Raw genomic sequence first — 18,450 nt, forward strand, 5'->3', positions numbered from 1 at the left:
ATTTAGACAAATACTGAGTCACCTATAGACTCAACTCAAAAAACTGTACATTCTTAACACTTGAGTGACAAAAAAATGAAATTGAAAATGTGAACATTTTAGGAAAGATATGCATTTGTGTTCCTTTCAGTGTGCAGTGGTAGCGGTATTTCATGTGTTCCGACTAGCAACTGTGACCCTACAGGAATTACTCCGGGTCGCCAGTGCCCCAGTAGTCAGGTATGCTGTGCTGGTAAGTTGTTTCACCCCCTTCGCCTCAAAACATGGGCCTTCCTCCCCTGTGTTATTGTTTTCTATAACACGAAGACGAAAGTTAAAATATAAGTAGAAATAGATTTTCAGATTTTTTGGGTTATGATACTGCGATCAAGGAACTGTATACACTTATTTACTGCGGATTAAAATTAAATGGTTATACAGTTGTGTAGAATATTTGTACCAACAGACTAAAGGCATACAGTGAATTGCATAATGGCTTTGCAGCCTGTTGACAATAAATTGGCATAAAGGTTTCTTATGAATCAGCTTGAATTGGTATCCATAATCCTATTCTTCAGCTTGAATTGGTATCCATAATCCTATTCTTCAGCTTGAATTGGTATCCATAATCCTATTCTTCAGCTTGAATTGGTATCCATAATCCTATTCTTCAGCTTGAATTGGTATCCATAATCCTATTCTTCAGCTTGAATTGGTATCCATAATCCTATTCTTCAGCTTGAATTGGTATCCATAATCCTATTCTTCAGCTTGAATTGGTATCCATAATCCTATTCTTCAGCTTGAATTGGTATCCATAATCCTATTCTTCAGCTTGAATTGGTATCCATAATCCTATTCTTCAGCTTGAATTCGTATCCATAATCCTATTCTTCAGCTTGAATTGGTATCCATAATCCTATTCTTCAGCTTGAATTGGTATCCATAATCCTATTCTTCAGCTTGAATTGGTATCCATAATCCTATTCTTCAGCTTGAATTGGTATCCATAATCCTATTCTTCAGCTTGAATTGGTATCCATAATCCTATTCTTCAGCTTGAATTGGTATCCAGAATGCTATTCTTCAGCTTGAATTGGTATCCATAATCCTATTCTTCAGCTTGAATTGGTATCCATAATCCTATTCTTCAGCTTGAATTGGTATCCATAATGCTATTCTTCAGCTTGAATTGGTATCCATAATCCTATTCTTCAGCTTGAATTGGTATCCATAATCCTATTCTTCAGCTTGAATTGGTATCCATAATCCTATTCCTCAGCTTGAATTGGTATCCATAATGCTATTCTTCAGCTAGAATTGGTATCCATAATCCTATTCTTCAGCTTGAATTGGTATCCATAATCCTATTCTTCAGCTTGAATTGGTATCCATAATGCTATTCTTCAGCTTGAATTGGTATCCATAATCCTATTCTTCAGCTTGAATTGGTATCCATAATCCTATTCTTCAGCTTGAATTGGTATTCATAATGCTATTCTTCAGCTTGAATTGGTATCCATAATCCTATTCTTCAGCTTGAATTGGTATCCATAATGCTATTCTTCAGCTTGAATTGGTATCCATAATCCTATTCTTCAGCTTGAATTGGTATCCATAATCCTATTCTTCAGCTTGAATTGGTATCCATAATCCTATTCTTCAGCTTGAATTGGTATCCATAATCCTATTCTTCAGCTTGAATTGGTATCCATAATCCTATTCTTCAGCTTGAATTGGTATCCATAATCCTATTCTTCAGCTTGAATTGGTATCCATAATCCTATTCTTCAGAGAAGTAGACTTGATTTGCTCAACATGAGCATGAAGATCATATTATACATTTGTGTTATGAAATTGTAAACTGTTATACCAGAAACGAGCTGCATTTTCATGACTTCGTGCTGTTTCAGACGCCCTGACTATAGTACCCACAACCACGATCACGACAACTCTGGCTCGTAAGTGGAAAGAATTAATACTGCACGCAAGTGTCGTTAAGTAGACAATGTTAAGAATTCATCATAATGCTTCAAGAATAAGAATATTCTGTTTAAGGAAGATACACTCTTCAAAAAAAAAAGTAATAAAGAAAAAAGAAGAAGAGAAACGCAAAAGCCATGTTAAGTAGAATTTACTGCCTTAGTGTGAGAGCAATTATTTCATGTAATTTCAATGATAGAAGGTGAAAACTGACACGTCTATATACACAGTTCGCAAAGACTTGATTTTTGTGTTTCTGAGTACTTGAGTCCACAAGATTGCGTCAAAGCCAGTACTTTGTAAGGCCACCATTGGCAGCAATTACTGCTCGGCACCGTCTCAACACAGACTGGTTAAGTCGACGATGTCGCTCTTGCGGAATTCTTCCCCACTCTTCCTGCAATACGATGGCCAGTTGTGTTAATGTCTGGTTCCGGTAATCTGGAAGGCCATGGCAAGATATTGACGTTAGAATTGGCAAGGTAGTGGACCGTGACGCGTGCTTTAGGTGAGGTGGCATTGTCATGCTTGAACATTTCAAACTGTTACCAGCCCAAAATGGATTTAACCAGACCAGGCACTAAGATATGGTGAATTTACTCAGATGTATGAAACATCTAAAATTTTCACCAGATCATCGGGCTGGTTAGCTGTAAATTTAGACCGTCCGTCAGACATCTAGCCCTCGGACGGGCCTTACTTCATACACTGTGTAAAGTCGAACATCTGACTTTAATGGGTAGAGCACGTAGCTGGTTGACTTGCCTTATATGTGTTTATGACAGATGCCACCGGCGCGGCGGGATATACTCTCATTTTCGCGAATAACTGATATTGTCAACGAGTGGATAATGCGACGACTGGGGAATTAGCTCGTGTTTAAGATGAAGTGACGTTGACAAGACGAAGGAATACGTTGAGCTCAAAGTTCTTTAGTTACATGACAAACAAATACCCAAGACATAAATGAGGTGAGCGGAGTTCCTGCTCAACTCCAGGGTGTTTCCCACGAGCGGCATTATCCTGCTCGTGGTCGTCCCAACGCAGACAGTCGGAATCCTGGACTCGTACCCTTTACTGTCTAAATGTGAGCATACTAAGTATATATATACAGTTTTTGACAACAATGGACAGGCGATGACTCATCAATGGACAGACAGAAAAACAATAGCACTTCCTTGACCAGCTGATGTAATGGCAGACACGGCCAAGGGGGATTACCGATGACGGTTATAAATGTCTTATACAATAATTAATGGTCTGACAAGTCAATGTACAATGCGGTATTGATAAGGATGTACAGTAGTGATAAAGATTACAGGTTAGCGCCATATATATATTACAATAAAGTCTCACATGTCTTGACAACATAGTTTTGGACTTTTTAAATATTTGGACGATGGCTGTCCTGAATTAGTCACAATAACAATATCTTTGAGTTTCCATAGTGCGTCATACCTAATGCCCATGACACAGTCAACGAGTCGGATTTCGGTTGAGATAACTTATGTATGTATGTGTGAGTGAGTGAGTGAGTGAGTGAGTATACTATGGTTTTACACCGCTTTTAGCAATATTACAGCAATATCACGGGCGGCACACAAATGTGTCTGTATTATTTTACAAGACGGTTACTCAGAAGTCAGATCACTGAGTTTGTTAACAATGGAGAAACTGGATTATTTAAACTTATGCTCATATATTCTTCATAGCATTTAGACATCATGGATCATATTAAATCAATGGAAAGGCTCAAAACCATGAAACTGCATTTTGAACATCAACATCAACAGTTAATGTAAAATCGCATGATTTTTTGTGTAAAAATGTAATGTTTAGCTCACTGTCTATTGTGATAACGTTTTGAATTTTTGTTTCAGCGTGCAATCTCCCAATTATTCAGTGCATTGCCACGAGCAGATGCATGTCGATAGGGATTGTAAGTGCAAGACAGTGTCCAAGTGGACAGTCGTGTTGCGTCAGTAAGTAATCCGTTCTTCGAAAACCCAAACTTGGGTATTTTACGCTGTTTTACACATGTTTTGTTGTATCTAAGTGATCAGGGCCACACATGTGGCAGGTAGTGTGTGTGCAACAGGTGACTGTTCCATATGTGCACTGACCTGTGAACATCCGGGTTAGCACTGGTCTTCAGCAACCCATGCTTGTCTTCCCGTGAAGATCCGGGTTAGCACTGGTCTTCAGCAACCCATGCTTGTCTCCCCCGTGAAGATCCGGGTTAGCACTGGTCTTCAGCAACCCATGCTTGTCTTCCCGTGAAGATCCGGGTTAGCACTGGTCTTCAGCAACCCATGCTTGTCTCCCCCGTGAAGATCCGGGTTAGCACTGGTCTTCAGCAACCCATGCTTGTCTCCCCCGTGAAGATCCGGGTTAGCACTGGTCTTCAGCAACCCATGCTTGTCTTCCCGTGAACATCCGGGTTAGCACTGGTTTTCAGCAACCCATGCTTGTCTTCCCGTGAAGATCCGGGTTAGCACTGGTCTTCAGCAACCCATGCTTGTCTCCCCGTGAAGATCCGGGTTAGCACTGGTCTTTCAGCAACTTCAGCATGCTTGTCTTCCCGTGAAGATCCGGGTTAGCACTGGTTTTCAGCAACCCATGCTTGTCTTCCCGTGAAGATCCGGGTTAGCACTGGTTTTCAGCAACCCATGCTTGTCTTCCCGTGAAGATCCGGGTTAGCACTGGTTTTCAGCAACCCATGCTTGTCTTCCCGTGAAGATCCGGGTTAGCACTGGTTTTCAGCAACCCATGCTTGTCTTCCCGTGAAGATCCGGGTTAGCACTGGTCTTCAGCAACCCATGCTTGTCTTCCCGTGAAGATCCGGGTTAGCACTGGTCTTCAGCAACCCATGCTTGTCTCCCCCGTGAAGATCCGGGTTAGCACTGGTCTTCAGCAACCCATGCTTGTCTTCCCGTGAAGATCCGGGTTAGCACTGGTCTTCAGCAACCCATGCTTGTCTTCCCGTGAAGATCCGGGTTAGCACTGGTCTTCAGCAACCCATGCTTGTCTCCCCGTGAAGATCCAACCTTCCCGTGAAGATCCGGGTTAGCACTGGTTTTCAGCAACCCATGCTTGTCTCCCCGTGAAGATCCGGGTTAGCACTGGTGAAGATCTTCAGCAACCCATGCTTGTCTTCCCGTGAAGATCCGGGTTAGCACTGGTCTTCAGCAACCCATGCTTGTCTTCCCGTGAAGATCCGGGTTAGCACTGGTTTTCAGCAACCCATGCTTGTCTCCCCGTGAAGATCCGGGTTAGCACTGGTTTTCAGCAACCCATGCTTGTCTTCCCGTGAAGATCCGGATAAGCATTGGTTTTCAGCAATGGTTTTACTGTGTTACAATGAATTCTCTCTCTGAAAGAGCCGATCCTGCACATTTGTGTTTGAGTTTCGATGGATTTAATAAACATACATTCTAACTACCGCGTTAAACTATCAAATGATTATTCCATTGTAATAGTCCAGTAATGGGACACACACGCACACACACACATGCCCTCACGCGCGCCCCTCCCCTCCCCTCCCCACAAAACAAACAGATTGTTGACTTTCAGCCGCTTTTAGCAATATTCTAGCAATATCACAGCTGGGACACCAGAAATGGGTTTCACACATTGTACCCATTCGGGGAATCGAACTCAGGTCTTCGGCGTGACGAGCGAACGCTTTAACCACTGGGCTACTCCATCGCTCCGTCATTGATAGATAATTTGCAGTCTGATCAGTATCTAGGTTATAGCAATATGCCAGGAAAATTCAACGATCTGTTTGGTCTGTGTTTGCATGATATTTATTGTATTTTTTTCAGACGGTTTCATCATTCCAGGTAAGTGAAACTAACCTTCTGCTTGGGTTATCCAGGGTAGACTTTGTGATGCGCAGTTTAACAGCTTCTATCTATCTATCTATCTATCTATCTATCGATCTATCTATCTATCTATCTATCTATCTCTATCTACGCGGGTTCTCTGTGACAGAGTCACGTTGATCGACTGACTGACTGAGTTTGGTTTTGCCCCGCTTTTAGCAATATTCCAGCAACATCACGGCGGGGGACACCAGAAATGGGCTTCACACATTGTACCCATGTGGGGATTCGAACCCGGGTCTTCGGCATGACGAGCCAACGCTTTAACCACTAGGCTACCCCACCGCACCCACGTTGATCGAGACGAGAATGGATACATAATTATATAATGGATACTATATGATACTGACCGTTGATGATATAATCTCTATTCACAGTTAACAATGCATGTCATAAGCATTATTCAGTGTTACCAGTTTGTTATCAACAGTATTCTGTTAAGTGGTATGTTGGTTGCCACTGGAGAGACTGGATATGCTCGCCAATTTTTGCAAACACTTGGTATAATCGGCTTACTATCATTCGCCCACACTGCTAAACCAAAACGTTATGGTCTGTTGACCGCGGATGGTATGCATGACAGATTTTGTCACCCCTTGCAAATAGACTAAAGCCCACTAGGTTAATAGAAAAGTGATGAAGAAAACCAATGAAGAAAACAACAACGGTTCTAAATAGTCATTTAGTTTATGACGTTATTTGACTTTAATAGTGTTTTTTAACCCCTAATACCATGATATACACATGATATGCTGATATACACGGTCAACATTAGATCTGTCCACAGTGGTATGTGTACATACAACTCAGTTGAAGTCAGTTCACACTTCAGCCGGACAACTTCAGGAGAAACCTAACTGAAGAACAGTTCTTCGTCTACTGGTCGGTTTAGGTGGGCATCCAGGTCTCACAGTTGCTCCTGAAGTCGGTTTATGTGGGCATCCAGGTCCCACAGTTGCTCCTGAAATCGGTTTAGGTGGGCATGCAGATGTCACAGTTGCTCCTTAAGTCAGTTTAGGCGGGCATCCAGGCCTCACAGTTGCTCCTTGAGTCGGTTTAGACGGGTATTTAGGTCCCACAGCTGCTCCTGAAGTCGGTTTTGGCGGTCATCCAGGTCCCACAGCTGCTCCTTAAGTCGGTTTACGCGACCATTCAGATCCCACAGTTGCTCATATGGTCGGTTTAGGCGAAATTCGGGGTCTCACAGTGGCTCCTTAAGTCGGTTTAGGCAGGCATCCAGGTCTCACAATTGCTCCTTAAGTCGGTTTAGGCGGGCATCCAGGTCTCACAGTTGCTCCTTAACTCGGCTTAGGCGGGTATCAAGATCTCAAGATGCTCCTTAAGTTGCTTTGGGCGGGCATCCAGATCCCACAGGTGCTCATGTGGTCGGTTTAGGCGAGCATCAAGATGCCACAGTTGATCTTGAAGTCGGTTTAGGCGGGCATTCAGGTCCCCCAGTTGCTCCTAAAGTCGGTTTAGGCGGGCATCCATATCCCACAGTTGCTCCATAAGTAGGTTTAGGTGAGCAACCAGGTCTCACAGTTGCTCCTTAAGTCGGTTTAGGTGGGCATCCATATCCCATAGTTGCTCTTGAAGTCGGATTAGGCGAACATCCAGGTCTCACAGTTGCCCCTGAAGTCGGTTTAGGCGGGCATCCAGGTCCCGACAGCTGCTCCTTAAGTCGGTTTGCGCGACCATTCAGATCCCATAGTTGCTCCTGAAGTCGGCTTAGGCGGGCATTCATCTCTCAAGATGCTCCTTAAGTCGGTTTAGGTAGGCATCTAGATGTAACAGTTACTCCTTAAGTCGGTTTAAGTGTGCATCCAGATGCCACAGTTGCTCCTGAAGTCGGTTTACGCGACCATTCAGATCTCACAGCTGCTCATATGGTAGGTTTAGGCGGACATCCAGGTCTCACAGTTGCTCCTGAAGTCGGTTTAGACAGGCATTTAGTTCCCACAGCTGGTCCTTAAGTCGGTTTACGCGACCATTCAGATCCCACAGTTGCTCCTTAAGTCGGTTTACGCGACCATTCAGATCCCAAAGTTGCTCATATGGTCGGTTTAGGCCCAGTTCCAGGGCTCACAGTTGCTCCTGAAATCGGTTTAGACGGGCTTTTAGGTCCCACAGCTTTTCCTGAAGTCGGTTTAGGCGGTCATCCAGGTCCCACAGCTGCTCCTTAAGTCGGTTACGCGACCATTCAGATCCCACAGTTGCTCATATGGTCGGTTTAGGTGGTCATCCAGGTCTCAAAATTGCTCCTTAAGTCGGTAAACGCGACCATTCATATCTCACAGTTGCTCATATGGTCGGTTTAGGCGGCATTCCAGGTCTCACAGTTGCTCCTTAAGTCGGTTTAGGCAGCCATCCAGGTCCCACAGCTGCTCCTTAAGTCGGTTTACGCGACCATTCAGATCCCACAGTTGCTCATATGGTCGGTTTAGGCGAAATTCGAAGTCTCACAGTGGCTCCTTAAGTTCGTTTAGGCGGTCATCCAGGTCTCAAAATTGCTCCTTAAGTCGGTTAACGTGACCATTCATATCCCACAGTTGCTCATATGGTCGGTTTAGGTGGTCATCCAGGTCCCACAGCTGCTCCTTAAGTCGGTTTACGCGACCATTCAGATCCCACAGCTGCTCATATGGTCGGTTTAGGCGAAATTCGAAGTCTCACAGTGGCTCCTTTAGTTCGTTTAGGCGGTCATCCAGGTCTCAAAATTGCTCCTTAAGTCGGTTAACGCGACCATTCATATCTCACAGTTGCTCATATGGTCGGTTTAGGCGGCATTCCAGGTCTCACAGTTGCTCCTTAAGTCGGTTTAGGCAGCCATCCAGGTCTCACAATTGCTCCTTAAGTCGGTTTAGGCAGAAATATCAAGGTCTCACAGTTGCTCCTGAAGTTGGTTTACGCGACTATTCAGATCCCACAGTTGCTCATATGGTCGGTTTAGGCGCAATTCCAGGTCTCACAGTTGGTCCTGAAGTCGATTTAGACGGGCATCTAGGTCCCACAGCTGCTCCTTAAGTCGGTTTAGGCGGTGAACCCGGTGCCACAGCTGCTCCTTAAGCCGGTTTACGCAACCATTCAGATCCCACAGTTGCTCATATGGTCGGTTTAGGCGGACATCCAGGTCTCACAGTTGCTCCCTAAGTCGGTTTAGACGGGCATTTAGGTCCCACAGCTGCTCCTTAAGTCGGTTTACGCGACCATTCAGATCTCACAGTTGCTCATATGGTCGGTTTAGGCGGAATTCCAGGTCTCACAGTTGCTCCTTAAGTCGGTTTAGGTAGGCATCCAGGTCTCACAATTGCTCCTTAAGTCGGTTTAGGCGGGCTTCCAGGTGCCACAGTTGCTCCTTAAGTCGGCTTAGGCGGGCATCCAGATCTCAAGATGCTCCTTAGGTCGGTTTAGGCGGGCATCCAGATCCCACAGGTGTTCATGTGGTCGGTTCAGGCGAGCATCCAGATTCCACAGTTGATCCTGAAGTCGGTTTAGGCGGTCATTCAGGTCCCCCTGTTGCTCCTTAAATCTGTTTAGGTGGGCATCCGTATCCCACAGTTGCTCCATAAGTCGTTTTAGGCGGGCATCCAGATGCCACAGTTGCTCCTGAAGTCAGTTTGCGCGACCATTCAGATCCCACAGTTGCTCAAATGGTAGGTTTAGGTGGGCATCCAGGTCTCACAGCTGCTCCTAAGATCAGTTAAGGCGGGCATCCAGATCCCACAGTTGCTCCTGAAGTCGGTACAGGCAGGCATCCAGGTCTCACAGTTGCTCCTGAAGTCGGTTTAGACGGGCATTTAGGTCCCACAGTTGCTCCTGAAGTCGGTTTACGCGACCATTCAGATCCCACAGCTGCTCATATGGTAGGTTTAGGCGGACATCCAGGTCTCACAGTTGCTCCTCAAGTCGGTTTAGACGGGCATTTAGGTCCCACAGTTGCTCCTGAAGTCGGTTTACGCGACCATTCAGATCCCACAGCTGCTCATATGGTAGGTTTAGGCGGACATCCAGGTCTCACAGTTGCTCCTGAATTCGGTTTAGACGGGCATTTAGGTCCCACAGCTGGTCCTTAAGTCGGTTTACGCGACCATTCAGATGCCACAGTTGCTCCTGAAGTCGGTTTACGCGACCATTCAGATCTCACAGCTGCTCATATGGTAGTTTTAGGCGGACATCCAGGTCTCACAGTTGCTCCTGAAGTCGGTTTAGACAGGCATTTAGTTCCCACAGCTGGTCCTTAAGTCGGTTTACGCGACCATTCAGATCCCACAGTTGCTCATATGGTAGGTTTAGGTGGGCATCCAGGTCTCACAGCTGCTCCTAAGATCAGTTAAGGCGGGCATCCAGATCCCACAGTTGCTCCTGAAGTCGGTACAGGCAGGCATCCAGGTCTCACAGTTGCTCCTCAAGTCGGTTTAGACGGGCATTTAGGTCCCACAGCTGGTCCTTAAGTCGGTTTACGCGACCATTCAGATCCCACAGTTGCTCCTTAAGTCGGTTTACGCGACCATTCAGATCCCAAAGTTGCTCCTTAAGTCGGTTTAGGCCCAGTTCCAGGTCTCACAGTTGCTCCTGAAATCGGTTTAGATGGGCTTTTAGGTCCCACAGCTTTTCCTGAAGTCGGTTTAGGCGGTCATCCAGGTCCCACAGCTGCTCCTTAAGTCGGGTTACGCGACCATTCAGATCCCACAGTTGCTCATATGGTCGGTTTAGGCGAAATTCGAAGTCTCACAGTGGCTCCTTAAGTCGGTTTAGGCGGTCATCCAGGTCTCAAAATTGCTCCTTAAGTCGGTAAACGCGACCATTCATATCTCACAGTTGCTCATATGGTCGGTTTAGGCGGCATTCCAGGTCTCACAGTTGCTCCTTAAGTCGGTTTAGGCAGCCATCCAGGTCTCACAATTGCTCCTTAAGTCGGTTAACGCGACCATTCATATCCCACAGTTGCTCATATGGTCGGTTTAGGTGGTCATCCAGGTCCCACAGCTGCTCCTTAAGTCGGTTTACGCGACCATTCAGATCCCACAGCTGCTCATATGGTCGGTTTAGGCGAAATTCGAAGTCTCACAGTGGCTCCTTAAGTTCGTTTAGGCGGTCATCCAGGTCTCAAAATTGCTCCTTAAGTCGGTTAACGCGACCATTCATATCTCACAGTTGCTCATATGGTCGGTTTAGGCGGCATTCCAGGTCTCACAGTTGCTCCTTAAGTCGGTTTAGGCAGCCATCCAGGTCTCACAATTGCTCCTTAAGTCGGTTTAGGCAGAAATATCAAGGTCTCACAGTTGCTCCTGAAGTTGGTTTACGCGACTATTCAGATCCCACAGTTGCTCATATGGTCGGTTTAGGCGCAATTCCAGGTCTCACAGTTGGTCCTGAAGTCGATTTAGACGGGCATCTAGGTCCCACAGCTGCTCCTTAAGTCGGTTTAGGCGGTGAACCCAGTGCCACAGCTGCTCCTTAAGCCGGTTTACGCAACCATTCAGATCCCACAGTTGCTCATATGGTCGGTTTAGGCGGACATCCAGGTCTCACAGTTGCTCCCTAAGTCGGTTTAGACGGGCATTTAGGTCCCACAGCTGCTCCTTAAGTCGGTTTACGCGACCATTCAGATCTCACAGTTGCTCATATGGTCGGTTTAGGCGGAATTCCAGGTCTCACAGTTGCTCCTTAAGTCGGTTTAGGTAGGCATCCAGGTCTCACAATTGCTCCTTAAGTCGGTTTAGGCGGGCTTCCAGGTGCCACAGTTGCTCCTTAAGTCGGCTTAGGCGGGCATCCAGATCTCAAGATGCTCCTTAGGTCGGTTTAGGCGGGCATCCAGATCCCACAGGTGTTCATGTGGTCGGTTCAGGCGAGCATCCAGATTCCACAGTTGATCCTGAAGTCGGTTTAGGCGGTCATTCAGGTCCCCCTGTTGCTCCTTAAATCTGTTTAGGTGGGCATCCGTATCCCACAGTTGCTCCATAAGTCGTTTTAGGCGGGCATCCAGATGCCACAGTTGCTCCTGAAGTCGGTTTGTGCGACCATTCAGATCCCACAGTTGCTCAAATGGTAGGTTTAGGTGGGCATCCAGGTCTCACAGCTGCTCCTAAGATCAGTTAAGGCGGGCATCCAGATCCCACAGTTGCTCCTGAAGTCGGTACAGGCAGGCATCCAGGTCTCACAGTTGCTCCTGAAGTCGGTTTAGACGGGCATTTAGGTCCCACAGTTGCTCCTGAAGTCGGTTTACGCGACCATTCAGATCCCACAGCTGCTCATATGGTAGGTTTAGGCGGACATCCAGGTCTCACAGTTGCTCCTCAAGTCGGTTTAGACGGGCATTTAGGTCCCACAGCTGGTCCTTAAGTCGGTTTACGCGACCATTCAGATCCCACAGTTGCTCCTTAAGTCGGTTTACGCGACCATTCAGATCCAAAAGTTGCTCATATGGTCGGTTTAGGCCCAGTTCCAGGTCTCACAGTTGCTCCTGAAATCGGTTTAGGCGGGCTTTTAGGTCCCACAGCTTTTCCTGAAGTCGGTTTAGGTGGTCGTCTAGGTCCCACAGCTGCTCCGTAAGTCGGTTACGCGACCATTCAGATCCCACAGTTGCTCATATGGTCGGTTTAGGTGGTCATCCAGGTTCCACAGCTGCTCCTCAAGTCGGTTTACGCGACCATTCAGATCCGACAGTTGATCCTGAAGTCGGTTTAGGCGGACATCGAGGTCTCACAGTTGCTCCTGAAGTCGGTTTACGCGACCATTCAGATCCCACAGTTGCTCATGACGTCGGTTTAGGCGGACATCCAGGTCTCACAGTTGCTCCTGAAGTCTGTTTAGACGGGCATTTAGGTCCCACAGCTGCTCCGTGATCGGTTTACGCGACCATTCAGATCTCACAGCTGCTCATATGGTCGGTTTAGGCAGACATCCAGGTCTCACAGTTGCTCCTGAAGTCGGTTTAGACGGGCATTTAGTTCCCACAGCTGCTCCTTAAGTCGGTTTACGAGACCATTCAGATCCCACAGTTGCTCATATGGTCGGTTTAGGCGAAATCCCAGGTCTCACAGTGGCTTCTTTAGTCGGTTAAGGCAGGCATCTAGGTCTAACAATTGCTCCTTAAGTCGGTTTACGCGACCATTCAGATCTCAAAGTTGCTCCTTAAGTCGGTTTAGGCGGAGTTCCAGGTCTCACAGTTGCTCCTTAAGTCGGTTTAGGTAGGCATCCAGGTCTCACAATTGCTCCTTAAGTCGGTTTAGGCGGGCATCCAGGTGCAACAGTTGCTCCTTAAGTCGGCTTAGGCGGGTATCCAGATATCAAAATGCTCCTTAAGTCGGTATAGGCGGGCATCCAGATCCCACAAGTGCTCATGTGGTCGGTTTAGGTGAGCATCCAGATGCCACAGTTGCTCCTTAAGTCGGTTTAGGCGAGCATCCAGATGCCCCAGTTGCTCCTTAAGTCGGTTTAGGTGAGCATCCAGGTCTTACAGTTGCTACTTAAGTCGGTTAAGGAGGGCATCCATATCCCACAGTTGCTCCTTATGTCGGCGTAGGCGGACATCCAGGTCTCACAGTTGCTGCTGAAGTCGGTTTAGGCGGGCATCCAGGTCCCACAGCTGCTCCTGAAGTCGGTTTGCGCGACCATTCAGATCCCACAGTTGCTCATATGGTAGGTTTAGGTGGGCATCCAGGTCTCACAGCTGCTCCTAAGATCAGTTAAGGCGGGCATCCAGATCCCACAGTTGCTCCTGAAGTCGGTACAGGCAGGCATCCAGGTCTCACAGTTGCTCCTGAAGTCGGTTTAGACGGGCATTTAGGTCCCACAGCTGGTCCTTAAGTCGGTTTACGCGACCATTCAGATCCCACAGTTGCTCCTTAAGTCGGTTTACGCGACCATTCAGATCCCAAAGTTGCTCCTTAAGTCGGTTTAGGCCCAGTTCCAGGTCTCACAGTTGCTCCTGAAATCGGTTTAGATGGGCTTTTAGGTCCCACAGCTTTTCCTGAAGTCGGTTTAGGTGGTCATCCAGGTCCCACAGCTGCTCCTTAAGTCGGGTTACGCGACCATTCAGATCCCACAGTTGCTCATATGGTCGGTTTAGGCGAAATTCGAAGTCTCACAGTGGCTCCTTAAGTCGGTTTAGGCGGTCATCCAGGTCTCAAAATTGCTCCTTAAGTCGGTAAACGCGACCATTCATATCTCACAGTTGCTCATATGGTCGGTTTAGGCGGCATTCCAGGTCTCACAGTTGCTCCTTAAGTCGGTTTAGGCAGCCATCCAGGTCTCACAATTGCTCCTTAAGTCGGTTAACGCGACCATTCATATCCCACAGTTGCTCATATGGTCGGTTTAGGTGGTCATCCAGGTCCCCCAGTTGCTCCTTAAGTCGGTTTACGCGACCATTCAGATCTCACAGTTGCTCCTTAAGTCGGTTTAGGCGGAGTTCCAGGTCTCACAGTTGCTCCTTAAGTCGGTTTAGGTAGGCATCCAGGTCTCACAATTGCTCCTTAAGTCGGTTTAGGCGGGCATCCAGGTGCAACAGTTGCTCCTTAAGTCGGCTTAGGCGGGTATCCAGATATCAAAATGCTCCTTAAGTCGGTATAGGCGGGCATCCAGATCCCACAAGTGCTCATGTGGTCGGTTTAGGTGAGCATCCAGATGCCACAGTTGCTCCTTAAGTCGGTTTAGGCGAGCATCCAGATGCCCCAGTTGCTCCTTAAGTCGGTTTAGGTGAGCATCCAGGTCTTACAGTTGCTACTTAAGTCGGTTAGGAGGGCATCCATATCCCACAGTTGGTCGGCGTAACATCCAGGTCTCACAGTTGCTCCTGAAGTTGGTTTAGGCGGGCATCCAGGTCCCACAGTTGCTCCTGAAGTCGGTTTTGCGCGACCATTCAGATCCCAGGCGCATATTTCAGGTCTCACAGCTGGTCCTGAAGTCGATTTAGGCGGGCATCTAGATCCCACAGCTGCTCCTGAAGTCGGTTTAGGCGGTGAACCCGGTGCCACAGCTGCTCCTTAAGTCGGTTTACGCGACCATTCAGATCTCACAGTTGCTCATATGGTCGGTTTAGGCGGAATTCCAGGTCTCACAGTTGCTCCTGAAGTTGGTTTACGCGACTATTCAGATCCCACAGTTGCTCATATGGTCGGTTTAGGCGCAATTTCAGGTCTCACAGTTGGTCCTGAAGTCGATTTAGACGGGCATCTAGGTCCCACAGCTTTTCCTGAAGTCGGTTTAGGCGGTCATCCAGGTCCCAGAGCTGCTCCTTAAGTCGGTTTACGCGACCATTCAGATCTCACAGTTGCTCATATGGTCGGTTTAGGCGGAATTCCAGGTCTCACAGTTGCTCCTTAAGTCGGTTTAGGTAGGCATCCAGGTCTCACAATTGCTCCTTAAGTCGGTTTAGGCGGGCATCCAGGTGCAACAGTTGCTCCTTAAGTCGGCTTAGGCGGGCATCCAGATCTCAAGATGCTCCTTAAGTCGGTTTAGGCGGGCATCCAGATCCCACAGGTGTTCATGTGGTCGGTTCAGGCGAGCATCCAGATTCCACAGTTGATCCTGAAGTCGGTTTAGGCGGTCATTCAGGTCCCCCTGTTGCTCCTTAAATCTGTTTAGGTGGGCATTCGTATCCCACAGTTGCTCCATAAGTCGTTTTAGGCGGGCATCCAGATGCCACAGTTGCTCCTGAAGTCGGTTTAGGCGAGCATCCAGATGCCACAGATTATCCTGAAGTCGGTTTAGGCGGTCATCCAGGTCCCCCTTAAGTCGGCTTAGGCGGTTCCAGATATCAAAATGCTCCTTAAGTCGGTTTAGGTGGGCATCCGTATCCCACAGTTGCTCCATAAATGGTTTTTAACCGGGCATCCAGATGCCACAGTTGGTCCTTAAGTCGGTTTAGGCTAGCATCCAGATGCCACAGTTGATCCTGGAGTCGGTTTAGGCGGGCATCCATATCTCAAGATGCTCCTTAAGTCGGTTTAGGCTGGCATCCAGATGCAACAGTTACTCATTTATGTCGGTTTAGGCTGGCATCTAGGTCTCACAGTTGCTGCTGAAGTCGGTTTAGGCGGGCATCCAGGTCCCACAGCTGCTCCTGAAGTCGGTTTGCGCGACCATTCAGATCCCACAGTTGCTCATATGGTAGGTTTAGGCGGGCATCCAGGTCTCACAGCTGCTCCTAAGATCAGTTTAAGGCGTGCATCCAGATCCACACTTGCTCCTGAAGTCGGGTTAGGCGGGCATCCAGGTCTCACAGTTGCTCCTGAAGTCGGTTTAGGGGGGCGTCCAGGTCTCACATATGTTCTTAAGTCGGTTTAGTCGGTTCCCAGTGGCTCCTTAAGCGACCATCGAGATCCACAGTTGCATCCTTAAGTCTGTTTAGGCAGGCATCCAGATCCCAAAGTTGCTCCTTAAGTCGGTTTAGGCTGGCATCCAGATGCAACAGTTGCTCATGAAATCGGTTTAGGCTGGCATCTAGGTCTCACAGCTGCTCCTTAAGTCGGTTTGGGCGGGCATCCAGGTCCCACAGCTGCCTCTGAAGTCGGTTTGCGACCATTCTGATCCCACAGTTGCTCATGTGGTAGGCTTAGGCGGGCCTCCAGGTTTCACAGTTGCTCCTAAGATCAGTTTAAGTGTGCATCCAGATCCCACACTTGCTCCTGAAGTCGGGTTAGGCGGGCATCTAGGTGTCACAGTTGCTACTGAAGTCGGTTTAGGGGGCGTCCAGGTCTCACATATGTTCCTTAAGTCGGTTTAGGCGGGCATCCAGGTGCCATTGGTTCTCTTCAATTCGGTTTAGGCGGACATCCAGGTCCCCAGTTGCTCCTTAAGTCGGTTCAGGCGGGCATCTAGGTCTCCCAGTAGCTCCTTAAATCGGTTTAGACGGGCATCCAGGTCTCCCAGTGGCTCCTATAAGTCGGTTCTGGCGGGCATCGAGATCCCACAGTTGCATCCTTAAGTATGTTTAGGCAGGCATCCAGGTCCCACAATTGCTCCTAGTGTCGGTTTAGGTGGGCATCCAGATCTCACAGTTGCTCCTTAAGTCGGTTTATGCGGGCATCCATATCACACAGTTGCTCCTTAAATCAGTTTAGGCTGGCATCGAGATCACACAGTTGCTCCTTAAGTCAGTTTAGGTGGGGAACCATATCACACAGTTGCTCCTTGAGTCAGTTTAGGTGGGCATCCATATCACACAGTTGCTCCTTAAGTCGGTTTAGGCGGACATCCAGGTCTCACAGTTGCCCCTGAAGTCGGTTTAGGCGGGCATCCAGATCTCACAGTTGCTCCTTATGTCGGTTTAGGTGGGCATCCATATCACACAGTTGCTCCTTGAGTCAGTTTAGGTGGGAATCCAGGTCTCACAGTTGCCCCTGAAGTCGGTTTAGGCGGGCATCCATATCACATAGTACCTCCTTATGTCGGTTTAGGTGGGCATCCAGATCTCACAGTTGCTCCTTAAGTCGGTTTAGGCAGGCATCCAGGTCCCACAGTTGCTCCTTGAGTCGGTTTAGGTGGGCATCCAGATGCCACAGTTGCTCCTTATGTCGGTTTAGGCGGGCATCTATATGACACTGTTGCTCCTTGAGTCAGTTTATGTGGGCATCCAGATCTCACAGTTGCTCCTTAAGTCGGTTTATGCGGGCATCCATAGCACACAGTTGCTCCTTAAGTCAGTTTAGGCTGGCATCGATATCACACAGTTGCTCCTTAAGTCGGTTTAGGCGGACATCCAGGTCTCACAGTTGCCCCTGAAGTCGGTTTAGGCGGGCATCCAGATCTCACAGTTGCTCCTTATGTCGGTTTAGGCGGGCATCCAGATCCCACAGGTGTTCATGTGGTCGGTTCAGGCGAGCATCCAGATTCCACAGTTGATCCTGAAGTCGGTTTAGGCGGTCATTCAGGTCCCCCTGTTGCTCCTTAAATCTGTTTAGGTGGGCATTCGTATCCCACAGTTGCTCCATAAGTCGTTTTAGGCGGGCATCCAGATGCCACAGTTGCTCCTGAAGTCGGTTTAGGCGAGCATCCAGATGCCACAGATTATCCTGAAGTCGGTTTAGGCGGTCATCCAGGTCCCCCAGTTGCTCCTTAAGTCGGTTTAGGTGGGCATCCGTATCCCACAGTTGCTCCATAAATCGTTTTAACCGGGCATCCAGATGCCACAGTTGGTCCTTAAGTCGGTTTAGGCTAGCATCCAGATGCCACAGTTGATCCTGGAGTCGGTTTAGGCGGGCATCCATATCTCAAGATGCTCCTTAAGTCGGTTTAGGCTGGCATCCAGATGCAACAGTTACTCATTAAGTCGGTTTAGGCTGGCATCTAGGTCTCACAGTTGCTCCTTAAGTCGGTTCTGGCGGGCATCGAGATCCCACAGTTGCATCCTTAAGTCTGTTTAGGCAGGCATCCAGGTCCCACAGTTGCTCCTTGAGTCGGTTTAGGCTGGCATCCAGATGCAACAGTTACTCATTAAGTCGGTTTAGGCTGGCATCTAGGTCTCACAGTTGCTCCTTAAGTCGGTTTGGGCGGGCATCCAGGTCCCACAGCTGCCTCTGAAGTCGGTTTGCACGACCATTCTGATCCCACAGTTGCTCATGTGGTAGGCTTAGGCGGGCCTCCAGGTTTCACAGTT

The 18,450-nt window shown here is 48.0% G+C and overlaps 2 protein-coding genes across 2 annotated transcripts; both read right to left on the reverse strand.

Moving 5' to 3' along the window:
* Positions 1–15,266: 15,266 nt before the first annotated feature.
* On the reverse strand, positions 15,267–15,665 carry LOC124277763 (rab11 family-interacting protein 4A-like). Its single transcript, XM_046713499.1, has one exon. It carries the CDS (start codon positions 15,663–15,665, stop codon positions 15,267–15,269), a length of 399 nt encoding a protein of 132 aa, XP_046569455.1.
* Positions 15,666–16,302: 637 nt separating this feature from the next.
* LOC124277773 (golgin subfamily A member 6-like protein 22) lies at positions 16,303–18,061 on the reverse strand. The gene is made up of 2 exons (XM_046713509.1): positions 17,607–18,061; positions 16,303–16,378 (listed from the first exon to the last, which is right to left on the reverse strand). The coding sequence occupies exons 1-2, from the start codon at positions 18,059–18,061 to the stop codon at positions 16,303–16,305; spliced, it is 531 nt and encodes a 176-aa protein (XP_046569465.1).
* Between the last annotated feature and the right edge of the window lie 389 nt (positions 18,062–18,450).

This window comes from Haliotis rubra, unplaced genomic scaffold (genome assembly GCF_003918875.1).
Source record: "Haliotis rubra isolate DU_JTF1 unplaced genomic scaffold, ASM391887v1 Scf106, whole genome shotgun sequence".
In the NCBI taxonomy this organism is placed as follows: domain Eukaryota; kingdom Metazoa; phylum Mollusca; class Gastropoda; order Lepetellida; family Haliotidae; genus Haliotis; species Haliotis rubra.

Bases quoted from the DNA above. Each gene is read 5' to 3' on its own strand.
- LOC124277763 (XM_046713499.1), bottom strand. From the start codon at position 15,665: ATGGAGCAACTGTGGGATACGGATGCCCACCTAAACCGACTTAAGGAG.
- LOC124277773 (XM_046713509.1), bottom strand. From the start codon at position 18,061: ATGGATGCCCGCCTAAACCGACTCCAGGATCAACTGTGGCATCTGGAT. The intron at 16,379-17,606 runs GTGAGATCTGGA...CTGTGGGATCAG, and splicing joins AACCGACATAAGGAGCAACT to AATGGTCGCAAACCGACTTC.